Genomic DNA, 19,977 nt, shown 5'->3' on the forward strand with positions numbered 1-19,977 from the left:
AAAAAAAAAAAAAAAAAGGAAAAGAAACCTAAGTACTGGAGTCAACCTAGTTGACTAAAACCTTTCAAGGCAGCAAGTACTCCAGTATGGCCACAGCCGAATGACTGAAACAAGTAAAAACTATAAAAGATATGTTAAGAATATTGTTTATCAACTACTTCTTCAAACTTGTTGCTGGGTCATAAATGTCACGAACGTTGCAGTTAAAAATAATTCTAACACACATCTGGTAAATTGTATTTATTTTTACACTTCTTGTCAAATATATTCTGCTCAGTTCTAAATCCTTCACAAAATCTCAACCAACCAGTAACAAGCAAGTGACTTATAAAAAATATTGGCCTTGTAACTTTCCTCGGAGGACAATGGGAAGCAGACAGATCGGCTGGGTTTTGTTTTCTTCTCTCTCTTTTTTTTTAAGCTTGGGTACTTATCCAATCAGTCCTTTTTGCTAAGTTACATGGATGTAAACAAAGTAACACTGGTTGTCAAGTGGTGGAATAAACACACACATACACATGTATGTATGTATGTATGCATACACAACAGGCTTCTTACACAGAAAGTGGTCAGCCCAAGGCTATAATAGAGGGCACTTGCCAAAGGTGCTGCCCAGTGGAACTGAATCCCACCAAACCACATATACATATATATATATCCAATTTGAGTTATTTTTAACACTTTTAGGAAAAGCAAGCAAACCAATGAAGTGAAACTACTAAACTGTTTACCTTTTGAATTAGGTATTATCAAGTAGACTCATACAGGAATAGAATAGTGCTAGTTAATAAACAAGTACAAACAACAACAACAATAATAATAATAATAATAATAATATGTGAATCAAGATAGTGTCAAAAAGAAATCAATACATTAGAACCAATAACTAATTTGGTAATAGTCATTCCCTTTTGTTGATTGCCCAGCAAAGAACAATGAGTACGTTTTCAATCTAAACCAGGCTAGCAAACATAGCTGCTACCAGTCTTAATACTAAACTAATAATTGGATTCTCTTAGTAGGGAACCAAGCAAATATATTAGATTTGGTGAAACCAAGTAAACAATCACCACAAATTACTTTGATCAAAATGATACTGATCTTTTGTATTCAGCTTTTCTAATTCTGTTCCTAATTCTGTTCCACGTTTGTATGTGTATTTTTGCATGCTCTAAACAGCACATTAACTATTGAGTGGCCTTGAAATTTTTTTTTTTGACCAATTTCTCCAGCAGATTCTAACATCCCAAAATTGCTACACACTGCTTCATTTGAAGAGCTGTGTTACTTTTCTTTTCTTCTTATATATATATATATATATATATATATTTGCTTATTTATTGCTTTTCATCTTTTTCCGTCCTTACAGTTAAACATGTTCAGGTAGTTTCCATTATATCATTTCATTAATATCACACTGAATAATAAATGATATTAAGTACAAATGACTGCTTTTTTGGCACATGCCAATGCACCTATATATGTATATACACACATATCTACATATACATGTGCATACAGACAAAAAAGGATGTATGAATGTATGAGTAAGCATAGTATAGTAAATAGAAGAGGAGCTCAATGTTGAATAGGGAGTATATTTTGTAAATAGGTTTACTCATATTCTTACAGCATGGCCGCTATTGTACCAGCAAAACAAACATCTGCTATCCCTTATATAAAGAAATTTTTTTTTGGGGGGGGGGGGCATATTGTCATTTAAATTATGCAAAAATGAAAACAACACTGACAACTCATTTTAACAGATATATTTACCAAATTTACATAAAAATACTGAAGGGTAAATTTATTCAATAAAATCACCATTGGCTTCAACCACAGCCTCCAGACGACTTTGGAATCTCCTGCAACTCTTCTGGATGGTCTCCCTGCTTAAGTTGGTGAATGCTGCCATAATCCTTGCCTTTAATTAATCTTTGATGTTACAAAGAGCTCTGTTGGTCTCTTGCTCAACAACACCCCACTCATAATAATCATGGGAGTTGCAGTCTGGGGAGTTAGGTGGCTAGATGTTAGGGGTGATGTGGATGCAGAAATTCTTCAACAGTCATGACTGGGTTCTCCTCCTTGTGTGACAGAGGGTCTTCTAGCAACTACCCTCTTGACCCAGGGCTGCACTAACTCCACCAGGCACCTGATGTAGGCCTCTGTGTTGAATCTGAGACTGTGTGGGAAAATGAATAGAGGCATAACATCGCCATCACCAGTGATCACTCCAAAAATGAGGATGTTTAATTTTTATCACTCTCAGTACATGCACTGTACTCAGATTGACACCCAAACACTCTGAAATGTTTGTATTGGAGGTTCCGGCACAAATGCCAAGCAGTATAGCAAGTCATTTCCAAATTTCTGGCAGAGTGAATTACGTCCCTGTAACTTAGCGGTTTGGCAAGAGAGACCGATAGAATAAGTACTAGGCTTACAAAGAATAAGTCCTGGGGGTCAATTTACTCGACTAAAGGCGGTGCTCCAGCATGGTCACAGTCAAAATGACTGAAGAGTAATACAAAATGTTCATGAATGTATTTAGACAATAACTAAGTCATAGGCATAAGGCCTACAACATAACACTTATCACAGACAAAACTGTAGGATATTTCTCTAAAAAGTATGAAATGTTAAATATGCACCTTTGGATTATAATAATTATAAAAAAAAAGTCTCAAAGAATTATTTGCTGAAATGGGTCAACATAATAATAGGCTGGGTATTACTGTTTTGAAGAATGTTGACAGATTATAAGGTTTGTGAAGGTGCATGGCTTTGTGGTTAGAGCAATGAGTTCACAATCATAAGATGATGGATTCAATTTCTGAGCTGGGCTGTACATTGTTTCTTTGGAGTAATTCACTTCATTTCATGTTGCTCCAGTCTATTCAGCCATAAATGAGTACTAGCCAAGTGCTGGTGTAGCTTTCTCTCCATCCAGCCATTATACCCTCAATATTCTGCTGGGTTAAGGATGGGAGGGTCTAGAGCAGTAGTTCTCAACCATTTTTGCCTATGGACTCCTTTGATTCCTGTTTTACTCTACCAGACCTCTGTAGCTATTTGATGCTCTAAAAAAATCCTACTGTCTTATAATTAAACATTATCAGGAATTGCATCGAAAAAAAAATTAAAATATTTTGCATATTGTAGAAGTATAACCAATTTATTGCAGATAAATTTTAGCAACAAAATCTTATATGAACCCCAGTTGAGAAACACTGGTCTCGAGATAACATAGGCAACTAAAACAATGAGCAAAAGCACATTACAAGCTACAAGGTCATACTCAGTCATTCGCAAGTGATAACTAAGCCATAATGAACTTCATAAAAATTTTTAAACTGCTCTCTTTAACATTCAGATTACTCAACAACAACTGAGATGGTATTTCTAAGGCCCTTTACAATTGTTAAGCAATATCCTTTCCAGGTGATAATAGTTGATGTTAAGTTTCTCACTCACTTATCCACAGTACTTGAAATGAGATATAAGGAGATATTTCTCCTAAAGTGCAGGTGGAGATTATAGCTAAGCCAAACTTTTTTTTACAGGACTTTGAAGAATGACTAGTAGAGGGGTGGGGGCTGTGTTTTATGGGGGTGCTACAGGAGGAAGTAATGCATTAAGATATCAATCTAACTTGAGACTGGAAACCTGCTCTGAACACTTGAAATACAGTGGACTCTGCTAAAGGCACTCAAGGTGCAGGTGGCCGTGTTAAAACCAGAGAATGGATTGAGTCCACCATCCAACAACATAAGCAATTCATCCAACAGGCTTCTGTACAATTTCCATGTAATCAATTCCACTCACAACCTGAATCTGTTAGAAGACATCTTCTCAAGGAGCTGTGCAGTGGGATCAATCCCAGAACCATGTGATACTGAAGCAAACTTCTTAACTACAATGCCACTGCCGCAGGCTAAAAGACAAAAACTTTCTCCGTATCTGCTCAATGGATTCATTTCTTTGTTAAGATTCATTGAAATAAACCTAAAATCCTTACCATGGTTTTCAATATGTTCACATATCTTCTTTACAATGAGGGGAATTTTAAGCCCATCAGGTGCCTGGCGAACAAGTTCTTCAAGAGGAACTCCGAAGGTCTTGTTGCTGTTTTGAGGAACAGTTTTCTTCTTGGTTCCAGGGCTTAACAGCTTCCGCACCCTATCCATACAGGCATTAACACCCTCCTCCTCGGTCTGAAAAGAAAAAAAAATAAAGATTAGAACAAAACTATTTTAATCTAAATCTCTTCAAAACTATATCATTTGGTATTTTTTAAGAAGCAAAATTCTATGATGTAAAGACCTAAAAAATAAACTAATATCATCATCATTCAACATTCATGTTCATGGATGGGTTGGACATAAAATGATGAAAGGAATGACATATTTTACATGACTGATGGCATTGTTCATTCCAAGAACGTCTTTGAAAATCCTCATAAGTCATTGACCTTTAAACCATTTGTTGCTATATTTCTTTAAAATACACTGCTTTTTGTTTTAATTAATTTTGAAAATAATGAAGAAATTAATGTAACTTTATCATTATTAAGCTAGTATTTGGAACATAATTTAACATGAAATTATGATATAAGGTTTTACTTCAGATCACTTCGAAACAGAAACTATATATAAAGGCAGCGAGCTGGCAGAAACATTCGCGCGCTGGGCGAAATGCTTAGCGGTATTTCATCTGCCGTTACGTTCTGAGTTCAAATTCCGCCGAGGTCAACTTTGCCTTTCATCCTTTCGGGGTCGATAAATTAAGTACCAGTTACTCACTGGGGTCGATGTAATCGACTTATTCCCTTTGTCTGTCCTTGTTTGTCCCCTCTATGTTTAGCCCCTTGTGGGCAATAAAGAAATAGGAAACAGAAACTATATATCAGGGAACCAAGTCAGAAACTTGGACAGGTTGATGATATCAAAAGAGTAAAGAGTGTTTTTAACTCTTTCTTTTTGTGTTAAAATGTCCATGTAAGTAACTGGAAGGTATTCATATAAGTTAAATTATTTCTGTTTGCAGCAGCTAATTGATTTCCAGCAGTTGATTAAATAAGAACTATTCGTGCAAACAACTTTAAATAACAACTAAAAGAACTAAGCTTGCATGGTATCAATCAAGGTATGTCCAAACACCAGTGGACCTGTGACACACATGTCTAGAGACCAGTGCTCCTTTATGGCCTGTATGCCTTAGCTAAAAGAGCATTTTTAGGGTCACAGTGGAACTGGGTGCAATGCTGATGAAAAGTTAACTTTAATCACCCTCAAAATTCCTGGATCACATTCAAGACTTTAAACTACAAAATCAAAACTTCACTGTAGTACTTTCATGTTGGTATGTTTTAGTTATTCTGGCCAATGCTTCCTGTTACAGGTTGCTACCAGGATGACCAAATAAACCAGTACAAACAAAAAAGTAACACTTTAAAAAAGATTTCTTCGTTCCTTATAAATTGATTGACTTATCTTACATGAGCTATAATGGACATCACACAAGTCAAAAATTTATTTTTCCAGAAATACAAATTTTGTGCAGACAAGTGCAATTTAGAAAAATTTTAGAAATTGAGTTCTTTTTAATTTTATACAAAATTCTACAAGAAACAATAATTCATTCTGAAATTTCAAAGGATTCAAGAAAAAGTCATAAACTTGAGATATTTTTCATATTAGCAATTCAGATTTAATGTTCTCAACTGAACTGTTACAACCTTCAAAGAAAACCAATATAATGTAACATTATGAACAAAACATCTATAAAAGTGTATACTAAAATTACCAGTGAAAATAAAAAATATATTTTCTAGCAAACCACAATATGTTAAACATTACAAAAGACAAAAAGAGAGAGAGAGAGAAGCACACAAAGTGAATTATTACATTTCAGCTATTTAAAAAATATAAGAACAAGTATCTGTTTAAGAAAAAATTACAACAAAAACATATTTATCCTACTTTTGAAATAAAATGAAATTTTCAACAAAAAGCCTACTAAACTGACTCATGCTACTATTTACAAAGAGATCTCAAGTTCAAGATTAAAAATTTCAAATGGTAGTAACATTTGAGAAAATTGTGACGCTTGTATAATATTTTCCGAAGTCTAATGATAACTTTAATCCTTCTAATATTAACCCGCCTAAAGGCAGCAAGCTGGCAGAATTGTTAGCATACCAGATGAAATGCTTAATGGCATTTCATCCATCTTCATGTTCCGAGTTCAAATTCCACCAAGGCTGGGTTTGTCTTTCATCCTTTTGATAAAATAAGTACCAGGTGAACTGGGGAGGGGGAATGATGCAATTGACTTAACCCTCCCCCAAAATTGCTGGCCTTGTGCCAAAGTTTGAAATTAATATTAACCTGCCTGAAAGTGCCTCTGGTTCTATAATACAAATTTCTTATTTTAAAATTATCTAAATTAAAATCTTCCATCTTAATAAGTTATTTTACGAAATTCTTCATTATTTTCAAAATTGAAACAAATTAAGTGTTTTTCAATAGAAATATGGTAACAAAAGGGTTAAAGAAATTATCAGTCTTAAACAGTAAGAAACAAAATAAATATAAATATGAATCTTAAAGAAATAAATATATAACAAAAATATCTAAATAACTAAGAAATATTCATTTATATTTAACATTTTGAATACTTATAGCCTAAAGGTCAGAGCTTCAATAACCAATTAACATTTTCAATTCATTAACTCTCCACATGTTGATATTTCTGTTTGGCAAACTCTAGGTGACTAACGAAAGGGAGAAAGTTATGACTGACAACTAAATACAAACAAAAATCTCTACTGATAAGGCAGTGATTATAAAAATCATAAAACAGATGAAACAAAAATTATGATTTTGAAGAGAAATGTGAAATGTCTTAAGCAGAAGACAGGTAAACACAGTAAATAAAAGTATTTTCAAGTAGCAATGATTATTTAAAAGTTTCATATGTTTTTCTTTGGTTCATGGAAACATATATCTTAGATGAAACATCATCATCATCTATTAATGTTTATCTGCTAAGCTGGTATGAGATGAATGGTTTGGCAAGGTCCAATGGGCTTCAGGACTATGTGTAATGCTCTAACATTTGCTTTGGCATGGTTTCTATAGTTGGATGTTTATCCTAAAACTCTTTGTTTTCCTTGAGCCCTAGTACTCATAAGATCAGTTACCCAGATTCTGTGGTGTATGAATGACCAAAATCAAAACATTCACTCCAAATATTACACTGGTCCACTGCAGGGTCCAAGGTGAGCAATTTTGATGGCAGGGGACAAGTTGATTGCATCAACCGCACTACTTGACTGGTACTTTATTTTATCAACCCCTGAGAGATGAAAGAAAGTCCACCTCAAGAATTTTAACTAAGAAGGAAAAGAGCCAGAAGAAATGCTAAGCATTTTGCTCAGCGTGCTAATGATTCTGTCAGTTTGCCATTTTCTTCTTATCATTGGTGTATAGTTGTGTGTGCACAAACACATACATATATGTGTGTGTGTGTATATATATATGTGTATGTGTATATACATGCATGTGTATGTGTGTATGTATGTATATATGTGTGTGTGTGGGTATGTATATATGTGTGTGTGTATGTATATGTATGTGTGTGTGTGTATATGTATGTGTATATGTACGTATATATATATATATATATATATATATATATATATATATCAATCATCATTTTTGTTTAACATCCGCTTTCCATGCTGGCATGGGTTGGACGGTTTGACTGAGGACTGGTGAGCCGGATGGCTGCACCAGGCTCCAATCAGATTTGGCAGAGTTTCTACAGCTGGATGCTCTTCCTAACGCCAACCATTCCGAGAGTGTAGTGGGTGCTTTTACGTGCCACCGGCATGAGGGCCAGTCAGGCGGTACTGGCAACGGCCACGCTCAAATGGCGTCTTTACATGTCACCTGCACAAAAGCCAGTCCAGCGGCACTGGCAACAATCTCATTTGAATGTTGTTTTCCACATACCAACGGCACAAGTGCCAGTAAGGCAATGCTGGTAGTGATCACACTCGAATGGTGCTTTTTACATGCCACCGGCAAGGGGGCCAGTCAGCGGCCCTGGCAATGATCATGGTCGGATGGTGCTCTTAGCGCTCCACTAGTACGGATGTCAGTCATGCGGTGCTGTCATCGAATTTGATTCCAATTTCACTTGCCTCAAAAGGTCTTCACAAGCAGAGTTTAGTGTCCAATGAAAGAAAGGTACATGTAAGTGGGCTGGTTACACCACTGGCATAGGCCACAGGTTATGGTCTCACTTGGCTTGCCAAGTCTTCTCAAGCACAGCATATTTCCAAAGGTCTCGGTCACTAGTCATTGCCTCGGTGAGGTCTAATGTTCAAAGGTCGTGCTTCACCACCTCATCCCAGGTCTTCCTGGGTCTACCTCTTCCACAGTTTCCCTCAACTGCTAGGGTGTGATACTTTTTCACACAGCTATTTTCATCCATTCGTACCACATGACCATACCAGTGCAGTCGTTTCTCTTGCATAGCACATCTGATGCTTCTTTTCTCTCAAGGCACTTATACTCAGTCGAGTATGCACACTAACATTACACATCCAGCGAAACATACTGGCTTCGTTCCTTGCAAGCTTAGAGACCATAATTAGAGACCAGCACTTCTTCACACAGTTGTCCTCATCCATATGCAACACATGACCATACCAGCAAGGTCATCTCTCTTGCACACCACATCTGATGCCTCTTATGTCAACATTTCTGTCAAGACATATATATATATATATATATATATATATATATATATATATATATATATATATATATATAGCTGCCTTTGGCACAATTTCTATCTCCCAAATTTCATCCATAAGGCTTTCATCAACCCAAGGTTATAGTAAAAGTTACTTGCCAAAGGAGTTATACATTAGAATTGAAACAATTTGAATGCAAAGCAAACTTCTTAACCATATCACCGTGTCTGCATCCATGAGACAAAAACAGAATAAGATATAGGGGATACCAGGGACCTTGGGTACCTTTAACCATTTAGCATTTAAACCAGCCATATAGAGCCCAGATATTCTACCTGTTTTATGTTCAAACTGACCATATCCTACCTCTCATACCTACCCTACAATGTCATTCTAAAAACAAACATCATCAAAATCTCAAAACAAGATAATGCATACTTAATTCAATACAATTTGATTAAATAAGCATTACAATGTAATCAGAATGCTAAAGGGTCCACTCTGTTGCAGGCATTCGGGCCAGGTCTCCCACATGAGAAAACTTCCCTCTCTCCCTTCTTCCCACCAATCTCAGAGGCTCTGCAGAAAAAAAAATCTGAGGTAATGCCTGTTCTAACTAAGAAATAGAAAAAAAAACCTGACAAATAACACTTTGCCACTGACATAACTTGCTAAACTTAAGCTTTACAGCAAATTGATGTAGAGGTTATCAGTGAAAACTATGGTAAATACAATCATATAATATTATCAGCAAAAGACGACAAAAAATTCAATATCAACCAAATATGCTTGAGATTAGCAAACAAGAGGGAACTCAGAAAGAAAGATAGTTGCCAAGAAATCATCAGGTGAAATCAAGATAAATAAAGAATTATTTCCAAGCAAATTTGTTGTTCACAAAACATTAAAGAGAAAGAAAGCAAGTAAGAAGAATGTACTTTCAAATGAGAATACAAGATTAGAAAAGTAGGCGGGTGTAAGTTTTGCTCTCTGAATAACTCAGGATATACTGTGGCCTAGTTTCTCTTCACTGCTTTTAATTTTTCTGTTTTAATACAAGAAACACAAACAAATGAAAGCTGAACTATATTTCTCATATCTAAGTGGTGAGGAGATAGAGTCAAGTTTTCTAAAGGTTTAATAAATAAATACAGGAGGGATTTTATTGCAGAAACAAATCTTAAAAACAACTTATGCTAGATCTTTATAAACAATTTTATCAAATGGGTTAGAAAACTATACAAAGCTTTCTCACATGTATATGAGCTCTAAAGGTTAATAGAGAGATCAGAAATGTGAATGCCTTTACTATTTTTATTATATTTGTGATAAAAGAATGAAATACAAAGGAAAAAAAAATGTTTCTGTAATGAAAAGACTCATTTAACAACTAGACACAATGTAGTTTCCCATGTCTGTTATTTATCACTGATTGAATTGCTTTACCAAAACAATAAAACCTCAGGTCTGAAAATCTGCTATAGTGAGCACAACTCCTCAACACAACAATATCATTATTATTGTTTTTTTTTCTTCCAATTATAGACCTATTTTACATCTATCCTTCATAAATAAATTGATAGAAAAGAGTAATTTGGACACTGTTTTGTAAACACAGTCTGTTTATAATCTCATGCTAAATAAGCTATTTGACTGAAAGAAGTATCAGAATATTAAAGCCCTATTCTGAAACTCATTAATAACTTAAGTGGTTACTGTTAACAACATAGAATAATTGTTTAATTGATTGATCTTTTCTGCTACTTGTGAGACAGTTATGTGTATTCTATTTGATATTTCTCCATGGGGATTTTAGTGTCTGCACTATGTCTTAAAATATTTTCTGTCTTCACTCCTTTTATATTTCGAGCAATGTGAATTTATCATCATCATTTCATGTCCACCTTTCTATGCTTGCATGGGTCACATGGTACTTGCTGAGACAGTTTTTTACAGTCACATGCCCTTCCTGTCACCAACCCTCATCTATTTCCAAGCAAGGTAATATTTCCCCCATGGCTAGACCATATTCCCACAGAAGATTGGAAATGAATAACATCACCTGTAGGACAGTGATGCTCATTTCCACACACACACACACACACACACACACACACACACACACACAGAGGGTTTCTTCAGTTTCAGTCCACAAAATCCATTTGCAAGGCTTTGGTCAGCCTGAGGATATAGAAGATGCTTGCCCAAGGGGTTGTACAGTGGGACTGAACCAGAGACCACATAGTTGGGAAGCAAGCTTCTTACAAACAAAGACACACCTGTTTTATTTATTATTTACTTCTTATTGACATTGCTTCTCTCATTATTTCTAACCTTGTTGATATTAAAGCTTCATTTACCTCCACATCTGATTTTCAAACTTCAGATACATTAATGAGGTTTTCTTCAGTTTCTTCCCTCCAAAACTGAAATACACCCCCCTGCTCTAATCTGCACCTGCCCTGTGCTTTAGATGCAATATATTGACCATATGCTACTCTAGAATTTGTATTCCTTTATTTTAAGAAACAATCACATCAGTTACTGCTCATTAATACATATTAAACTCTGATTCATTGTGTCTTTATAGAACAATTGTCTAGCTTTTGCAATTTTAAGCATCAGCCATATCTTTTATTCATACAAACACTGCAGGTTACCACAGTGAATATGAAATTGAGCTTAATATTTTCAGAATATAAATGAGACTTTGGAGTTTTGAGGGAAAATTATAATTTCGTTTCTCACCCAGCGCCCCAAAACAAAAAAAAAAAAAATTCACACCATAAAGAACAGAGATAATTTTTATTTCAATGATGTTAATTTTGTGACATGAGAAGGGACCATACCTACAATGAAATACATTGTCGTTGCATTTTGGTTGATTTTGAAAGTAATTATTTCTACTAATTAAATAAAATTAATTTTTTGTTATCAATATGAAATTTGAAATATAGCAATACTATGCTTTTATACAAAATTATAATGGAAGTTTCTTGATTTAAACACTTTAAAACAGCAAGTTTTATATGAGAATCAAAGAAAGTCTGTGGCAGATTGGTACTGTAAGGCTTAACTATGCAATACTAATGACAAACATTTCACGGTGGTGCAGCAGCATGACCGCAGCCACTTGGCTGAAACACATAAATAAATAAAATAAATAAATAAAAAGCTAAGCTTTCATGAAACTGAAATTCCATCAGTTCCAAATGTCCACTCGTTTCTTCTGCTTCATACTCATTGTAGTACCACATAAAAAGCACTGGTGATGATGCTACATATAAAGCCACCCAGTGCACTCTGTAAAGTGACTGGTGTTATGAAGTACATCCAGTTGTAGAAACCAAACCAAAACAGATGATGGGACCTGGTGTGGCCCCTGGCCTTACCAGCTCCTGTCAAGCCGTCCAACCCATGTCAACACAGAAAACATATGTTAAATGACGATGGTCATCATCCTCTCTCTCTCTCTCTCTCTCATTTTTTTAACATCCACTTTTTCATGCTTGCATGTATCTAGTACAATTTGTAGGCAGAATGCTGGAAATAAATGGCACTTGTTTACAACCATCACGTGATGTCACTCACATATGCATATAAAACATACATATGCTTCTTTCAATTTCCATTATCAAATCCACTTACAAGACTTTGGTCAACCCAGAATAGAAGACATCAGATCAAGATGCTACTCAATAGGATTCAGTAGGACAAACTGAAACCATGATTGCAAACCATGCTTCTTAATCACACAACTATGCCTGTCTACTATATATATATCATCACCATTGTTGTTTAATGTCCACTTTCCATGCTGGCATGGGTTGGACAGTTTGACTGAGGCCTGACAAGCCAGGAGGCTACACCAGGCTCCAATCTGATTTGGCAAGGTTTCTACAGCTGGATACCCTTCCTAACACCAATAACTCTAAGAGTGTAATATACTAATAACTATACATGATATATATCATATGATTATATATTAATAATTATATAATTTCTACATCCACTGCTTGTGTTGATGACTTGTATATAAAGTAGTGAACATTAGCCAGTCAGGCAAAATGTTTAGCAGTCTTTCATCTGTCTTTATGTTCTAAGTTCAAATTCCACTAACGTCAACTTTGCCTTTTATCCTTTCAGGGTCAATAAAATAAGTACTAGTCAAGCACTGGGGCTGATGTAATTGACTAACCCCTCCGCCAAAATGTCAGGCTATGTGCCTATAGTAGAAGGGAATGATTATACAAAAATGACATGAAAAATATTCTTGTATTCCTGAGCTGGTTTTTACCAAACAGGTTGTGGCCTTGATGAGATATTATTCTTAAAAACATTTGTTAATGTAAAGTAACAGGAGCAAATTTAGTCAATCAAAATTCCCACCAACCACAAATAAAGTTAATGGTATTGTACAAATGAAATAAGATTCATTTATTTAATAACTTCCCGATTAATTAAAAATAGGTGAAATGAGTGACTAAGATGAAATTATATGCTTAATCCAAAGACTTTTACACATTAGCAAATTTCAAACAGATAAAAGCAAATGGCTAAATAAAAGTTCAAATATTATTATCATTTTAAACTAGAGTAAAGTGTTGTCATCATTTAAGGTCCACTTTTCTAGGCCTGCATAGGTAAGATGGAATTTGTTGAGATAGATTTTCTACAAACAGATACCCTTCCTCTCAATCACTCTCACCTGTTTCCAGATTGATGATGAAATAATAAAATACAAAAAACACAAAAATATCCCCTGAAAACAATTTTCATTCCCCAAAATCAGAAAATGGTGGATGCTACATCAATAGCTATGAAATCTAGTAAAATAGCTATAAAGATTAGTAACACAGACAAGGAAAAGAAAAATGATGGGAAGTAATTTAAAACTACAAAATAAACAGTTGCACATGTTTAGACAGAGGAAACAGTGTGGTCTTAAGTCAAAATATTGTAGCTAAATTTAATTAAAATTGAATTGATATTAATTAGTGATGATAGGTAAACAGATGAAGCCATGACTGAAAATTGATCTTTTATAAGATGAGAACTATATTGAATTACATTTGTAAACCATAAAAAATACATAACTTATCAGTATTATTGCTGGGTACGCATGTCAGTGCCTTTTAAGACCAATGCTGTGCTGCTGGTTTATACATACTCAGTATGCATTAAATGAAGTTTTCTTAATATTACCATCATCATTTAATGTCTGTTTTCCATACTGGTGTTCCATACTGTTTTCCATACTGTGTTGAGGTTTAATATCAGCTTTGGCATGGTTTCTACAGCTGGACACCCTTCCTAACACCAACCACTTCACAGTGCATATTGGGTGCATTTTTCATGCCACAAGTAAAACAGGAAAGAAAAAGGTCCCCTGCAGTCCCTGAATGGGTCAAAACCAATAGAACTGAGGCCATCATCCTCGAACATCACCTTGAACAGGCAGGTCATGTCCACTGCATAAGCACCACCAGATTGCCGTGTCAAAACCTCTACAGCAAACTCAGTGCTAGCAAGCGATTACATGGCTACCACAACTGAAATGAACAATGAAGAGCACCAGCATGGACCCTAAATTTTGGGAGCAACACACAGAAGACAGAACAATGTGGCATCATGTCAAAATAAGTGTAGAACATTTTGAAGAATATTGTCAAGTAATGAAAACAACAAATGGATTCAACAAAAGACCCACCAATTCTAACCAAAGCCTCTACCAACCATCAGATGTGACTTCTGTGGACAATTGTTTCACACAAAAATTTGCCTTGCTAACCATTGTGTGAATATGTCCATGCCTGGAAACTAATAGGAAGGGCATCCAGCCATAGACAATTTGCTTCAATAAACTCTATCCAACCCATGCAAGCAAGGAAAAGTGGACAATAAATGACAGTGATGTTATGTGTGCATTGTAAATGTAAAATCATGGCTCATGTACTTTGTAGTGTAATATTTTTGGTTCAAATTATTACAAAATCAGATTTTTTTTTTAAATTCTTTTTTTACAATACAAAGATTTGAGGCTTTAGATATATTTACAGGTGATGGAGATATACAAAATGATGACATCCATATTTTTACCATGAGCATAAACATCAAAAGTGAAGTAGTTTAACTTTCAGAATGAAAACCAGGTTATAGGTTTAGTATGCCAAAAACTCAAATATATTTATGAAAATGGTAGTAAAAGTACGATATGCTATTACAAAGTTCAGCAAAATATTTTCCTCTTTGACCTTTAGATGTTTGTAACTATATTTATACACTTAATATATTAATGGCAAAAGGTTAGCATTACATAACCAAAAATTCATACAATACACCAAGAAATTGAATCCGACATCAGTATTTTTTTTTTTTAATTACGAGTTAACATGAAGCTTTTTTGGATAAGAGATTAAACAATTTTCTCTAATATTTGAAGCCATTGAGAAGAGAAACAAATTTTAAATAGTAATAATAATAAAACCAGTCTAACATCTCATGTTTTTCCATTGGAATAACACCAACAAATAAAGGCTAATAAAGAAATTAGTTCTGATTGTTTAAATTGGTCAAAATAAATCCTGCTATTTCATTCATTCCTTTCAATCATTTTCTCTTTCTTTCTTTTCAGTGGTTGAATTAAAAACCAATGCAACAATTCATATTGAAATTTCTCTTGTTAAACTACCATCATATGAGAGCTCATTTCCACTGGGTCTATTGTGAAATTTTTAAATAGATAGAAAAGAAAGAGAGAGAAAAAAAAAAGGAAAAAATACCATCAGGCTAATAATTTGTCTTTAAATGAGCAACAGTGATATGTTCGGTGGTGGGTCTATATAGCAGCTGCTATTTAATTATTAGATTAAACTGACCTCCATTTTCAAGGACAGAAAAGCAATTTTAATTATGACATTATTTCAAAAGCTTACCTCTCACAGTTAAGATGGGGGGGGGGGGGCTTAGTAGATTTAGTGAGACAGAGAAGGAAGAGATCTTACATTACAAATTTCGGAATATATTGAGAAATGGTGGTGGTGTTTCAAAATAAACATCAACACTTACAGATTAATACATTTACTAATTTACAAAAGGACTGCAGCATGTTGAATGAAATTATGATTTTTCAAAGACCTTGCCTACATCATGCAAAGATATATCGAAAATTAATATAAATTATATTGAATGTAATATAATATAGAAGAGTGAAATACATTTATCTTCTTTGCACTTATTCTTAATAAGATATATTTCCACAAAGATAGTCATATAAATTTGGTGGAATTAATTGGCTGTGCAATCTCTGTGCCATGGATGGGTGGGGGTGCAGGGTAGAGCGTTTTGATTTAGAATCCAGTACAATACCTACAGCAAGATAAGAATTCATGACCTACAAGCCTAAAGTACAGTAACTTTATCTATTGTCCAGAGTTAGAGAATAAAGAGACTTTAAATAAATCAAAGGAATTGTTGATGAATGAGACAATATGGTAAGAATCTACAAACAAAAAAAAAACATCAACGCTTCATATACTGTCATCAGTGCCCTGTGTTATCAGTGCTGCGTGTGTTCATGGCCAAAACATTTATTCTTTGCCAGTTCATTCTATCTTGGCAAGTCAATATGGGGGTACTCATTGATAGCACCATTCTTATTTCTTTATTGCCCACAAAGGGCTAAACATAGAGGGAACAAACAAGGACAGACGAACGGATTAAATTGATTACATCGACCCCAGTGCACAACTGGTACTTAATTTATCGACCCCGAAAGGATGAAAGGCAAAGTCAACCTCGGCGGAATTTGAACTCAGAACGTAACGCCAGACGAAATACCGCTAAGCATTTCGCCCGGCGTGCTAATGATTCTGCCAGCTCGCCGCCTTTGATAGCACCATTCTGGTTAGGAAATGTTAACCCTTTTGTTATAGTTCTGTTGAAATAGACAGCCTTTGTTTCAATTGATTTTGAAAATAATGAAGAATTTATAAAATAACTCTCACTATTAAACTAGTGTTTGGAACATTAAATTAACATGAAACTTTAGTGGAAGGATTTAATTTAAAGCTCTTTAAAGAGGAAGACTAACATAGAACTAGGAGTGGACTGGTGTCAAAAGAGTTAAGCAAATAACTTCATCCCACTTGCTTTACTATAATTAATTAAACCATTCATTATCAGCTTGCCCAATACCAACCTAAAGTCTTCATGGTCTGAGATTACCAACCCATGCAACAGCACCCATAATTAGTGTTTCTATATTTAAATAAGAATATTGACTTAAATCTCATTATTATAATAGTGATAACATGATTTCACAAGATAAACATTGTTATTTTATATAATCTTTTATACTTGAAACAAATAGATACCAGCTACTAGCTTCACATTCAATAGTAACAACTACAGATTTCTAAGAGTTTTAAAAGAAAAAGTGGTAACAGCAACAAGCATAACTAAGTGTTGGATGTACAGCTGGATAGTTCAATTTCTGAAAGTGAATATCAATTGCAACAATGATATTTAATTTTATTCCAGAAACACAAGGGAAAGAGAAAATGTTAAAAGATTTCTCATCAAAATTGTTTTTTCATTAAAGTAACTGGATCCAATTACAGTTCCAGGCTATAATTGCAGAAACAAATATTTAAGCAGAATATAAACAAAGGAAAAAAAGATTATGGTCTTGCACATGCCTGGACAAAACTTGACCATTTTTTACAGTAAATATAACAAAGTGAATCTATGAAAAGAATTCTTCTAAAATGCCTAAAGGAAGAAAGGATGGGCACAAGCATGGTTAAGAAGCTGCATTAGAAAAGATTATCCAACCCATACAAGCATGAAAAAAAAAAATAGACATAAAAACTATGAAGATGATGATGATATAAATGCTCAACAAAGACAAGATTGAGTTACTTCTTAGGCTTTCATCATTGTTAAATGAAAAGGGAGAAGCAAACAAAGATACACTAATTAAAAACGAAAATGTCTAGCAATTACTTGATTGATCTGTTCTGTGTAATAAATGACATCAAATGACAAGGTTATAAAAAGAAAACAGAATTTTTTTCTCCCTCCCAAATCTTCAAAATATACTAATTAAAAGTATTGCCAGTGAGTGATGAGTTCCTTTCTGTATTGGAAAACAAAATCAAACAGAAATAATATTATATAACTAAAACAATAAGTCTCATAAAGCTAGTGTATATCTCAGACAGGTAATTACTTCAAATAACGGTATTAGTATGAAGTTAAATATAATTAGAACAAGACACAAAATTCCAAATTTAGTAACTCAGTCTGATTGTCTAACAAGTAAATGAGAGAAAAGAGACAAATATAATTGCAGCACCAAAAGAATCAACAAAAACCTTTCATCTAAACTATTTGAAATTAAATTCTATATCTCCCTCCAAATTTTCCTGACCACCTTTGGTGCCAAACTAAACATTCAATTAGCAAGTCCAAAACCTTAATTTGCCCATTTACAAGTTACTAGTCCTTAATATACAGAAAAATATTATTGATAAAATTTATAATTCATAGCTATTTGACTCGTTTTCTTCCTAGCCACAAGTTAACATTGATAATAAAAAAATTAAAATAAACTTCAAACATCTAACATACAAATTTTCCAACTTTAGACTTCTATCTGACCCACGTGGTTCTAGGTTAAGTCTCACTGCATGGCACTTTGGACAATTGTCTTCATCTAAAGCTCCAGGCACACTGAAGCTTTCTTAATGAACTTCATAAATGGAAACTGTGAGGAATCCCAGCATATAAATATGTGTGTTCATTGTCTTTGTCCTCCCACCATTACTTGAAAGAGATCGACAGAATATGTACCAGACTTAACAATAAGTATTGGGGTCAATTTGTTCAACTGTACCCTTTAAGGCAGTGCCCCAGCATGGTTGCATTCCAACTAGTAAAAGATAAAAAAAAAAGATACAAAATCTTAACTTTGCATCTGGTTGCCATTTCTGACTTGTGACCTTCAAAAAGTTCACCTAACTCTATACACACAGCAGTCAGACAGAGTCAGACATATTGCTTCACTGGACTTCACTGGCAAAGCCACAAGAGATTTTGAACATTTGAAAAATCCAATATCTATTTATGGCTAGCACTGGCTTGAATGTGAAAGTGCATGATGGAATCTGTTAATTCTATAAACTCTTGTATCTAATTGCAGTTAGTTCCTAATATTTCTGTTATCCTAAGTGTCTATTCCAAGCTCACAATTCAGTGATGGGCGGCATCATATTTAAGCTTTTATTCAATGAGCCAGCATCCACTCATCTTACTTGAATGCAACTTCTTTAAAAATGTAAACATTCCACAGCAGTCAATAGTTTGCACATTAATGTTCAAAAGAAGATGCAAGGTTTAGTGGTTAGGCTATTTGGCTCACAATCTTATGATCATGAGTTCAATTCCTGGTGGCATGTTGTGTACTTTGGTAAGATACTTCATATTGTTTCAGTCCACTCAGCTGGCAAAAATGATCAGGTTCAGGATTTCAAAGGGTCAGCTTAGTCACATTCTGTGTCTTGCTGAATCTCCTGGAAAACTATATTCAGTGTACATGCGCCTGTGGGGTGCTCAACCAGCTGCATTTAATTTCACAAGCAGGCTGTTCCAGTGATCAGATCAACTGGAACCCTCATTGTCGTAACCAATGGAGTGCCAGTTAATGTCCAAAAGGAGTATAGTTCATTTCAAAAAGAGTGTACGGTTCATGATCAAAAAGAATGTACGGTTCATGATCAAAAAGAGTGTACGGTTCATGTTCAAAAGGAATGTACGGTTCATGTTCAAAAAGAATGTACGGTTTATGTTCAAAAAGAATGTACGGTTGATGTTCAAGAAAAGTGTATGATTCATGTTCAAAGAGTGTTTGACTTTGCATGCATTTGACATTTTCTCATGGTCACTTCCCAATGTTATACTTAGAAACCAACAAAATAAGTGTCAGGGTTAATGTGATCAATCAAACCTTTGAAATTATAGTTCTCCAACAGACCAATGACCTAATCTACAGGTGGATGCCCTTTCAAATACCAACCACTTTACAGAGTGAATGAGGTACTTTATCTCATGACAGCTACACTAGTAAGGTTGCCACGTAACTCACAAAACTAGTCTCTTTGACTGAGTAGGAGTGTGTGTGTGTGTGTGTGTGTGTGTGTGTGTGT

At 34.5% G+C, this 19,977-nt stretch overlaps 1 protein-coding gene across 5 annotated transcripts in view; it reads right to left on the reverse strand.

Annotated features, from left to right (window-relative positions):
• LOC106875929 (protein FAM13A) overlaps positions 1-19,977 on the reverse strand; it is a 242,604-nt gene that overhangs the window by 138,095 nt on the left and 84,532 nt on the right. For all 5 annotated transcript variants that reach the window (XM_052978225.1, XM_052978227.1, XM_052978230.1 and 2 more), the window contains one exon: positions 4,022-4,217. In XM_052978225.1, the coding sequence (XP_052834185.1) occupies positions 4,022-4,217 (196 nt within the window). The remainder of the gene's footprint in view (positions 1-4,021; positions 4,218-19,977) is intronic.

Source organism: Octopus bimaculoides, chromosome 2 (genome assembly GCF_001194135.2).
Source record: "Octopus bimaculoides isolate UCB-OBI-ISO-001 chromosome 2, ASM119413v2, whole genome shotgun sequence".
NCBI lineage: Eukaryota > Metazoa > Mollusca > Cephalopoda > Octopoda > Octopodidae > Octopus > Octopus bimaculoides.